The sequence below is a fragment of the Hyposmocoma kahamanoa genome, unplaced genomic scaffold (assembly GCF_003589595.1).
Source record: "Hyposmocoma kahamanoa isolate Upper Pololo Valley unplaced genomic scaffold, ASM358959v1 99702, whole genome shotgun sequence".
NCBI lineage: Eukaryota > Metazoa > Arthropoda > Insecta > Lepidoptera > Cosmopterigidae > Hyposmocoma > Hyposmocoma kahamanoa.
In genome coordinates this window covers 1,397,132-1,409,089 of record NW_020656001.1, presented here as the reverse complement: position 1 = coordinate 1,409,089, position 11,958 = coordinate 1,397,132, and the positions used below count along the sequence as shown (strand labels likewise).

The 11,958-nt window shown below is 39.1% G+C and overlaps 1 protein-coding gene across 1 annotated transcript in view; it reads left to right on the top strand.

The window, feature by feature from the left end:
- The window catches only part of LOC113239161 (titin homolog), a 111,961-nt gene that overhangs the window by 88,599 nt on the left and 11,404 nt on the right, over nt 1-11,958 (top strand). The window contains exons 31-42 of the mRNA XM_026476033.1: nt 19-1,473; nt 1,519-2,602; nt 2,702-2,953; nt 3,067-3,543; nt 3,620-3,792; nt 3,893-3,986; nt 4,542-5,175; nt 5,257-5,423; nt 6,225-6,434; nt 6,589-6,880; nt 7,403-7,535; nt 10,419-10,587. Of these exons, the coding sequence (XP_026331818.1) occupies nt 19-1,473; nt 1,519-2,602; nt 2,702-2,953; nt 3,067-3,543; nt 3,620-3,792; nt 3,893-3,986; nt 4,542-5,175; nt 5,257-5,423; nt 6,225-6,434; nt 6,589-6,880; nt 7,403-7,535; nt 10,419-10,587 (5,140 nt within the window). The remainder of the gene's footprint in view (nt 1-18; nt 1,474-1,518; nt 2,603-2,701; nt 2,954-3,066; nt 3,544-3,619; nt 3,793-3,892; nt 3,987-4,541; nt 5,176-5,256; nt 5,424-6,224; nt 6,435-6,588; nt 6,881-7,402; nt 7,536-10,418; nt 10,588-11,958) is intronic.

The window sequence follows — 11,958 nt, the reverse complement described above, 5'->3', positions numbered from 1 at the left end:
GAGGAAGCTGATGCCAAGATTAAGAAAGAAAAAGAGGAAGCTGAAGCCAAAGCTAAAAAAGAAAAGGAAACAGCTGAGGCTAAGGCGAAAACAGAAAAGGAAGAAGCTGAAGCTAAAGCCCGGAAAGAAAAAGAGGATGCTGAAGCCAAGATTAAGATAGAAAAGGAGGAAGCTGAAGCTAAAGCTAAAATAGAAAAGGAAACAGCTAAGGCTAAAGCGAAAAAAGAAAAGGAAGAAGCTGAAGCTAAAGCCCAGAAAGAAAAAGAGGACGCAGAAGCCAAGATTAAGAAAGAAAAGGAGGAAGCTGATGCCAAGGTTAAGAAAGAAAAAGAGGAAGCTGAAGCAAAAGCTAAAAAAGAAAAGGAAGAAGCTGAAGCTAAAGCCCAGAAAGAAAAAGAGGATGCTGAAGCCAAGATTAAGAAAGAAAAGGAGGAAGCTGAAAATAAAGCTAAAATAGAAAAGGAAACGGCTAAAGCTAAAGCGAAAAAAGAAAAAGAAGAAGCTGAAGCTAAAGCCCTGAAAGAAAAAGAAGACGCAGAAGCCAAGATTAAGAAAGAAAAGGAGGAAGCTAAAGCTAAGAAAGAAAAGAAAGAGACTGATGCTAAAGCGAAAAAAGAAAAGGAAGAAGCTGAAGCTAAAGCCCAAAAAGAAAAAAAGGACGCAGAAGCCAAGAATAAGAAAGAAAAGAAGGAAGCTGAAGCTAAAGCTAAAAGAGAAAAGGAAGAGGCTGAGGCGAAAGCAAAAAAAGAAGCTGAAGTTAAAGCCCAGAAAGAAAAAGAGGACGCTGAAGCGAAGATTAAGAAAGAAAAGGAGGAAGCTGAAGCCAATGCTAAAAAAGAAAAGATGGAGGTTGAAGCTAAAGCTAAGAAAGAAAAGGAACACGCTGAATTGAAAGCCAAAAAAGAAAAGGAGGATAATGAAAGTAAAGAGAAAAAAAAAAGGGATGAGGCTAAAGCCAAGCAAGAAAAGAAGGAAGCTGAAGAAAAAGCTAATAATGAAAGGGCCGAAGCTGAAGCAAAAATAAAAAAAGAGAAGGAAGAAGCTGAAGCTAAAGTCCAGAAAGAAAAAGAAAAGGAGGAAAATGAATCTAAAAAAGAAAAAGAAGAGACAGACGCTAAAGCGATAAAAGAAAAGGAAGTGGCTATAATCCAGGACAAGACAGAAAAAGATAAGGCTGAGGCCAAAACTAAAAAGGAAAAGGAAGAGACTGAAGTCAAGAAAGATAAAGAGGACGCTGAAGCCAAAATTAAAATGGAAAAGGAGGAAAATGATGTAAAAGTAAAAAAAGAAAAGAAGGAAGCTAAAGCCAAAGCAAAAATAGAAAAAGAGGAAGCTGGTACAAAAGTTAAGACTGAAAAAGAGGATCCTGATTCTAAAATTAAAAAAGAAAAAGAAGAGGCTGACGCCAAAGCTCTAAAAGAAAAGGAAGAAAATGAAACCAAAGGCAAAATAGAAACGGAGACAGCTGAATCTGTAACAAAGAAAGAAAAGCAAAAAATTAAATCAAAGAAAGAAAAGGATGAAAAAGAAAAGAACGAATGGGTGAAATCCGAGCTAAGTGACAAAAAGGATGAAGAAGTAAAACAAGCTAAAGTTAAAGCTGACGCCGAATGCCAAAAACGGGAAGCATTTTATGCTGGTGCCACAGAACGAAAACAGGAGAAAGAAACTGATTTTACTATGCCAGATGCTACGGCGGAAGCTAGGCTTAAAGAGCAAAAAGAAAGTGAATTGAAAGATTGGAATAATCTGAGTCGAGTAAAGAAATCCGATTCTAAATACAAAACTGTGAACGTAGAAACAAAATATATAAAAGAAAACAGACCATCAAAATCTGATAAATATATTGAAGACGCATTCAAGGAAAATGGGGACGACACAAGAATAAGAAAACAAACCGAAATCCCAGAATACGACGAACCAACAACAAGGAGGAAATTTGAGGGAAAAGAAAAACCAAGGTTTGTCGACCATAACCACAAAGATTATACAATGGATTTCGCACGCCCTTCAGCATACACAGAAAGATCGTGCGACGATGCACCTCTTAGTTTATTTGAGAAAGATAGGTATGGTCGTAGTCCTACAATTTACAAAGCTCATACAATTGTACTAGATTCTCAACTTCGGTCTTCGATGCCACCCATTCCTAACATTACTCGAAAAGAGGAATCCGAAAGACGATCAGAAACGAGACACAGAACAAAAGCAGTAAGCGAAGCTCGCAGTGTGCTGTCAGAAAGACGATCAAGCGTTCCCAGAGATCTTAAAAGAAAACCGGTCTTTTCGACGTATTTAACAGATAGAACAGCCGTTGAAGGATCTCGTGTGAAACTTACTTGCAGTGTCCTATGTTCAAGTGATTCGACTATAACGTGGTATAAAAATGGCGTACCCCTAGAGAACAAATTAAAATATCGGACTAAATTTGTGGATGGTTTAATTACACTGGAGGTTCTCAATGCTGTGCCAAGTGATTCTGCAGAATATAGTTGTACAGTCGAAAACGAAAATGGCTCTATCAATTCTTCAGCAAATCTGAAAGTGTACCCCAGTTTTGAAGCTTCTCCTATTCCACCGACGTTTACGCGCTCTATCCGAGGTAATTTGATGCAATTTGTGCTAGATGCATTGCTAAGTAAACAAGACACGATAATATTAATTAACTTGAAATAATACTTTTTTGCATTTTCTCCAATAGATACATATCACCTAGCTGAAAATGAGTTGGTTCTTGAATGTCGCATTCGAGGTCAACCTTTACCTACCATAACTTGGATAAAAGATGGTAGACCTGTGGGTATGAATGAAAGATGTCAGGCTTATTACCTCGCCGACGGAGTTTGCAGATTATCCATTAGTTCACCAACGCCAGACGACAGTGGAACATATATCTGCAAAGCTGAAAACGCAGTATGGTCAGATCAGATAACACACGTTGTAAGCTTTACCGGTAAGTCATTTGCGTTGATTTAGTTGAGGTTCATTAATTGTTGGGTTAAAATCTAAGAAATGTGTAAAAAAACAACTAAATTCGTAATCTTCTAAATGAAAATAAATTTTCAGGTAAAGAAAGTCGGTTAAGCCCGAATATAGCTACGCTAGAACGGTCTCACTTTCAGAGACAGGTGATGGAATCACGGCGGCCACACTTCACCAACGTTCTAACAGATTATAAAGTAGTAAGAGGAGGTACTATCGGTCTTCAGGTTGAAATTCGAGGGGCTCCTACAAAAGTGGAATGGTTACAGGAAGGTCGATCTGTAACAGATTTATACAGAAATGCGCGGACTTTTGTTGAGCAAGGTCTTTACACCCTTGCCTTAACTGATGTGACAGAGAAGGAGACAGGCTTGTATACGTGTAGAGCCTGGAGTACTCATGGGGCTGTTGATATGAACGCTGCCATCACTGTGGTTCATCCAAATGAGATGGAAGGTAGGGCAGCTATTATTGTTGGACGTCCAGAGAAAGATATTTTGATTTCAGTCGGAGAAGATTTAAACATTTCGTTCAGAGTACAGGGTGAACCAAAACCCAAAGGTAAATCCATTTCCATTTCGTATATAAACTTTTATATAGAATTACCAAAATTACAAGGGTGTGAATTCCATTACAGTGACATTCATGAAAGGTATCAAAGACATAACGAACACTCAGCGCGTCTGCAAAATGACATCTGATGATTACGTAAAATTTACAGTAAAAAGGTCTGTGGTCACAGATGCAGGTACCTACTGTATTCTCGCAAGAAACGCGTATGGCTGCGACAGAGCTTTCGTTACGGTTGAGGTAACCATAAATACAAATTCTATTTACAGAATTGACTAAGTATTTAAAAAAATAAAATAAGTTATTAATAAAGTGTGCTTATCATAAATTATTATTTAAGGTGCGACAAAGAGCTTCTTCTGAAAACTTAATAACAGATTGGACGTACCCGATGGAAGATTCAGCTTTGTCTGCAGTTGAACGCCAATACAAATGTAAGTATGTCGTCATATGCAGAGAGATCCAATGGTCTCTCTGTAGCGTTGTGCCCAGGGGTATATAACCAATTTTTCAGGTTAGAACACCGATATCCAGAATTTGAACCTGGCATCCTATTTTGGTATAGTGTTATTAGTTTAATATTAGTTTGCACGTTGCTAGGATATTTTAATCCAGTATTATTAATCGTCTATACACAGACACGAAGTGGAAATCTAAGTAGAAACCATTAACACATGTAGAAACCTACTATTCTAACTGATAAACGCATCATCATAAATTACTTGCTAGACAATTTTTACAATAATTTCTTCAAGCCTTTTTGTACCACTAGAGCGACGACATTAAGTAATTTGTTTTGGGGCATGTATGTTTATTTTATTATTACAAACAAATGTGTCGGATAAAGTATTGTTAGTATCGATAAAGCTATAATTTATATTGGCTCGAGCTATACCTGGCAGTTTTTCAAGTATGCCGTTAAGGTCATTGTCGCTGAGGCGCTGATATTGAAACTCCGCTGAGGCGCTGATATTGAAACTCATTTGCAGCTGTGCCCGAACGCATCCCGGGCGTTCCGACTGTTGTCGATGTTGGGAACAATTGGGCCTCAATAGCGTGGCCCAAGCCGGACAGCCGCGCTACCGCACCCGTGCTGGCCTACAAAGTAGAGAGCTGGCTGCTCGGTAAAGAAGGCGGCGCACGTTGGGTGGAGCTTGGCATCACGCCCCTGAACTCCTTTGACGCGTTCAACCTCAAACAAGGCGAGGAATATCATTTCCGTGTCACTCCGAGGAACAGATACGGGTGGGGCGAGTCAGTGCAGACGTCATCGCCGGTTGGCGTCGGATTGGCTGGTGCATCGCCAGAGTTTGTAGATATTCTTCCTGGACAGTTGAAAGTTTTATTGGGGGAGACAGCAACTCTCAGTTGCAGTGTTAAAGGAAAACCAATACCCGAAGTTGTGTGGATGAAGAACGGACATGAAATCGACGACGAAGAAAGGCGAATGAAGACATCTTTCAATGGTTACAATTGCAGTCTGGTCATTAAGAACATTCAGCCGGAAGATGAGGCGCGGTACAGTTGCGAGGGGTCGAACAAGCACGGCCGCGCCTCGACATATGCGCGGGTGGCTGTCGTCACCGATCGCTTAGTTTGGGAAGCTGACGCTAAGCTCAAAAGGCAAGTACTAGCATGCTTCAATCTCAATTTATTTATCGATATCTGTGTTGATTAGCTGTACTAAACAGGCGAATCTTTCAGAGAGAGGTCAGCAGACGTCCTGGGTGAATACCCCCCGCAATTCACGATGCGGCTCCGAGACCGGCGAGTGCAAGCAACATACCCGGTACGATTGACGTGTCAAGTTGTTGGTAAACCAGCGCCTACACTAATTTGGTTCAAGGATGGAATCGAAGTGAATTTCGATAGTAAGTTCAATTAAATAAGTAGTTACTGGAGTATAAGAATACACAACACTTATTGCGTTTATTATCATTTGTGTGATAGACGCGGTTACATAGAAATGACGGTGGCGAATGATTTTAGTTTGTGGCTGATTGATCTCGTGCTGCCAAGTGGCACGACGCATTTATATTTATCCGCTGTCGATATATCGTGTTTTATTCTCGTATCAGTCGGCTGGTTTTGTACTGCATTTCAAAACGTATTTATCGTGTGGATATGGAAACTGCCTTCCTGTATCACAGAGCGAACTGAAAACTAATTAATACCTAATCTAACACTAAATCTAAATATTGTGTTAATAATGTAATTTAAACTAAATACTAATATTCTATTTACTTCTAATAAATAAACTTAATAACAATAAAAACTAAGTAACAATAATTAAAATTTAAACTAATTTGCCTAAAAATATTAATGTAAATTTCAACTTACTTCACGATGAATAATCCGTAACCCGCAACGCCATTGTTTCGGTTAAGGACACAATGCATTCCTGCGCACCGACAGCCAGTCGATCAAAAGGTCTTCTAAGTGAAACCCGTATCGCGTCTTGCTTATCGTTGTACCTAACGGCTAACTTCGTTGCACTTAACTAATAGTTTTACTTCTATACTCGCTTCAAGTGACTATCAATAAACTGCTTAAATTTTAATGTGGTAAAATTCAATGTTAGCTGTCGTTTTTTGGCCAAATATGAAAACAATTCACTAGCTTACATAAACAAAACTACTGTCTTTTAATGTAATCACTGGTTTCGTGAACAGGTCGACACACGGCATCTCAAGACGAGCTGTTTCATACGCTGGAAATAGCTCCAACGACATTAGAAGATGGTGGGGTATACGAGGCGATGGCGCGTAACAGCTGCGGTGCCGTCTCCTGCCGCTGCAGCCTCGTCGTCGACAAGGGTATCCGCGCTTACGTCGCGCCAGAATTCTGTTGCGGACTCGAACCGCTCTACCGATTGCTCGAAGGTATATAGTCCTTATTCTTTGGAGCAGATACATTATATTACAGCATTAGAAATAATTATAATAAAAAACACCTCTAAATTTTGGGGAATTACATCTATTTGCTTATTGAAACGTTCAATAGGTCTTCTAATTATTCAATGTCTTTACAATTTAGGTGAAGAACTTAGAATATCAGCGGTTGTCGAAGCGTACCCCTCTGTAGGAGTGTCGTGGTACCGCGATGGCGTGCGCCTGCGACCAAGCCGTAGAGCCATCATGACACTGGATCACGACGGGCAGATCGAACTGGCGCTCGCGTCGGTCACGCCGAGAGACTCCGGGGTCTACACTTGCACCGCCTCCAACGAAGTCGGTCGAGCGTCAACGTCGGGCAAAGTCGATGTCATAGAAGGAGACGTTAAGGAGAAAAAGAGAACTCCGCCTGTAGTCATCAGTCCTGACGTGCCGTTAGTACAGATTTGGATTATTTATTGATAATGCATGGTTATTTGTAATCATCGAAACAAACAAGTTTTAAGAAAGAACACACAATTGTGTTTTGCTCTTCGGACAAATGGAAAAAGCTGATCCTGGTTTGCATGAAAGAAACTTCGTCGGAACTTAACAGTTAGCACCGTGGACGCTAGATGAGGATATCCTAAGTTCGATTCCCGGTGTCCTGCGAGGAACGAACGTTAAGACCGTGCATGTTGTGGGCATATACGATCACAATATTATTATCGATATTTATACTTAACGTTATCGTTGTTAAGGCAGAATTAATGGCGACTCTGTCTTGCGGGATGTTATCTCGTGGCGGCTACGCGGTAACCGTTAACGAGCGCCTTTTTGGTGCCTTGTATTTTTCGGAATTAAAATTTCCGACGTACTTACGCTTACGGCTTTAATTTCTAAGCCCCGTGGCCGGTAGTGGGGGTATAATGGTTTGATGATGATGAATTGATGCTAGTAAAATGTCCTTGGCGCAGGTATTCGAAGGAACCAATGTTCATCCGTAAGCCGCGGTCAAGCGAAGCGCACGAGGGTGATACAGTTATCATCGCCTGCGAAGTTGTCGGCGATCCCAAACCTGACGTCTTCTGGCTAAGGGATTTCCTAAAGGTAATAGTTTCGTTCCACTGCTAAACTCCGTACCACAATTTATTTAATGTCGTCGACAAAATATGTTCCAACAAAAATATTATAATTTTTAAGTTTTGTTGCGAATATAGCAGTTAATCTCATCTCTAGTCAGAAGTTTACATGTACAAATTAAGTGTAGATCAGCAATGTTGCCAGATTAGGCGATTTTTCGCCATTCAGGCTATTTCGACAGGCCGCGCGGCGACTAAAAAGTAAAATAGGAAAAGGTGATTTTAGCCTACTTAATAAAATGTCTAGGGAATTACAAATTTGATTGGAGATTTTGTGGCGAATGGAGTTGTAAAATAACTCATTTGGGGGTTTGAGTATTTCTACGTGTGGGTAATTTCGGAAATAAGAGAGTTCATGTTCCCCAATGTCCGGCACCAAGTAGAAATCGGCTACTTAACGCAATAATAAATTGGCGAATTAACTTCGCAAAAGAACACTGTAGATCATTATGTCGAACGCAAATCAGGCATACAAATACATAAAAGCAATGTTTACGTGTGTAAGATCATTGTAAGGTATATTATTATACATTTACTCACATGCACTTCAACAGACACACACAGACAGAAAAATTCGACTCAAATACTTGAGTGTTCCGTTAGTTTAGTAATAGTTTTTTTAAATAGTATAAGGTTTTTCTCAGACTTTCGGCAAATTATACTTATTAAATTATTGTACATTTTTGTCGCCGTTACACTATATTCATGGAGGTAGTTTTACAAACTTTCAAACGTGGTTGGTCATGACGAAGTTTGTTCATACTGCCGCCGTTAGGGCGCTAGTGACAAAAGCTCAAAACCGAGAACATTATGTTTAAAGAAATTTTATTAAAAATACATCTACTTTTCTCTTGCGTTAACTTCATATCTTAGCCACATAGGAAAAAGTAAATATAGTGACCAATCATTCATTTTTTACTTAACACGGCAATAGACAATGTATTTTTTTTATAAATGTCACATGCGCCCTTTCAACTAACGGCGGCAGCATGGTTAAAATTGGCGCTTATCAAGTATATCTTTAAGGTTCAGATCCCTTTTTCTAAAACCACCAATACCACGATACGTTCTACGCCAGTGTCGACACCCTCTGTTCGCTCTACGTCTAATACGCACGGAGGCACTATGGCCAGGGCTGGACAAATATGCTACGTCTTAATTGAAATACAAATTCCAAAATACTTCCCTATATGTATATAAAATACGAAATACCAAACTTTCTTGAGGTGTATTTGAAATGCAAAGTACTTTCATGGGGTGTTTTTAAAATACAAATTACAATATACTTTATTAATATACCTGTCGCGACATGTGGAAACCAACAATATTATTCAAAGTTTTTTCCTTACACAATACATATCTTGAAAAAGAAGTTTTCAATTATTCAGTTTTACTAGAAAAAAGTGTTAAGCCAATCAATACAATCATACTACAGAGCACGTAGTTCGTACAATTATTATTAATTTCCCATGCAAGACGAATACTTTATATAGGTACGTGTAAATGCCGTTCTTATCACGTTCACAACACAAATTAGAAAGATGGTTTATTAAAATCACAAATTCACAATGCCTTTACAACCTTAAGAGTCGTATTCCAGAACTCGACTCAATGCTCAAGTCAAGGCTTGAGTATAATTTAAAGCACTAGAAATCATACTCAAGTCCTTGCCATTAGGGTCGTATTTCCAGTGCTGGAAATCATACTCAAGTCCTGACTTGAATATGATTTAAAACACTAGAAATCATACTCAAGTCCCTGCCACTAGAGTCGTATTTCCATTGCTTGAAATCATACTGAAGCCCTAACTTGAGCATTGAGTCTACTCAATAGAGTTCTGGAATACGACACTCAGGGTCGTATTCTAGAACTCTGCTCAATGCTCAAGTCAGGGTTTGAGTATGGTTTAAAGCACTCGAAATCATACTCAAGTCCCTGCCATTACGGTCGTATTTCCAGTGCTTGAAATCATACTCAGATCCTGACTTGAGCATTGAGTAGAGTTCTGGAATACGACTCTTAGGATGTGTTTTGGCTTCTGTCCCACTAAGGACAATTCTGCCAGTGTCCGGGTTGAACTACTCTTAAGTTATAACTTTAGAAGATGGAAAAAATTGGTTTCCATAGTGTAAGATTATAGCCGCGAAAAGATGACTTTGACGTCTTTGATATTGCCATGCAGTGTTGCCACCTGCAAATGTGTTTTTCCTGCATTGGATACGTGTTTTTCATACCCATAGAGTTTAATTTTGAGAACGTTCCATTTTATACACACAAACACACACACACACACACACACACACACACACACACACACACACACATGCATACACATACACACACGTCACCATTGAGTTCAATATCATATATATCTATGCATGTCACATAATAGGCATTACAATGAAAAAAAAAGCAATTTGTTGTTATGTGAAAATCAATATACAAAATACATTACAGTCAGATATTTGAAATACCAATTACAAAATACATTTTTAGGGAGTAAATAATATAAATACAAAATACGTATTTGTATTTTAAATACGTATTTCAATTACAAGTAATTTATATACTACCCAGCCCTGACTAAGGCGGACACCATTCTACGACGCTCTAGCCTTGATAGAAATTTTAAATGGTTATTAATGATACTGACGTGTTCTGTAACTCTCACCGCCGTCACCGCCCGAAGCTCTGTGATCGTAATTCAGTATCTTGCTTCTGGGCGGTGATTGACTCAAACCTGTAATGAAAATGGCTTACATATTTAGTTTCTATTACTGTAACTTGTGTAATAAATAAATAAAACGAAGAGTTCACAAATGATAGCTACATAGGAGTGTTTGTCTCCCAGCCGGACTATTACCGCGACGCGTCGCACTTCAAACGCGTAGGCGCAGGCCCCGAGTACCGCTTCGAGATTCCGCACGCGAAGCTGGACTACACCGGTGCCTACAGCGTCGTCGCCCGTAACGTGCACGGCGAGGCGAAGGCCATTATATCACTGCAGATCCTCGCTAGGGGTAAGTCACAACAGCGATAAAATATAGACGCAGTCAGCGCTGAAAGTATTAGACAAAAACCAACATTATTGCAATGTACGTAAAGTGCATTTTTCATTATGTTTTTAGTAAAATATATAGATTTTAGTAGCTGTAGAGCTCTGTGTGAAAGAGTTCGTCCAGGGAAATACCTATTTCTGCCGCCAAGCAGTAATGTCAGCATTACTGTGTTCCAGTTTTGAAGGGTAAGGGTGATATTATAGGCACATGGGAATTGTTAACTTACGTCTCAGGGTGACGGGAGTAGTGGAAACGCCCCTCAGATCTTTGTGATTTAAAGCTCTGAGTGGCACTGCAACTGTTATGGACAGGCATGTAGCTTACCATCAGGCGTACGACTTATTCCTTTTGTCACTTGATATTATAAAAAAAAAGATCATTCTAACACTGACTGAACTGTCCCATATCTTACTACTTAAGTTTTGTTTATAGTGCCCCTGGCAACCTCATAATTATACGGGAAGGGCATTATGAGCTGTGCAAGCAAGCCTTCACAGGGAACTTATCAGTCAGAATGTGAAAAAAAACCACATTTTATTTCACATTTTTGAAAAAAAACATGAAATAAACACAGCGCCCTGGTTTTTTACTAAATTTGTTTTTTTTTCCAGAAAAAGTAAAACGGAATAACTGAAATAAAATAAGACACTAACTTTTGTTTCAAGAATATTCCGGGTGGAAATTTGTAATGCCACCTGGAGGGAAAGTACTCTAAATACTGGAGATAGAAATTTTTACTTAAAGGAAACATTCCTTTATTTTTTAAAAGAAATAAAATTGCATTCATAGATTTTCGAAAATTTCTAGCAACACGCGGGAATCGAACCCGCTTTAATCTGAATCTGCACCCTACACTTTTATTGCATCGATCGATAGGGTTAATTATAAGAATAAAATCTCTCTCACAAAATTGGTTTATTAAATGAAAAAAAAAACCATGAAATCTTAACGTATTTTAATAAAACGATTTAAGAAAAATATGGTAATCTAACTAATTAGTTGCTCGAAATGAGCTCCATTTTCTTGGATACACAAATTTTATCTTTTAACGAATTTATTTTGAGTAACTTTTAATAACGTGTTGTGATGAATTGTATTACAATCGTATTTTGAACCTCAGCCTTCAAGATCAAGACTAGATCTCACCCTTTAGGTTTTTTTTGTGGGTTTTTTATGTTAAAAATCAAATTTCGGTCGGGCGCATAGCGGGTCGGGAGCACGGCGGGAATTAGATCCGCCGCGCTCCCGACCCGACACGCGCCCGAGCCGCACCCGCAGCTTGATTTTGATTGCCTCTCCCGATCGGAAACTGTGTCTTTTCCGAGTCGAGGT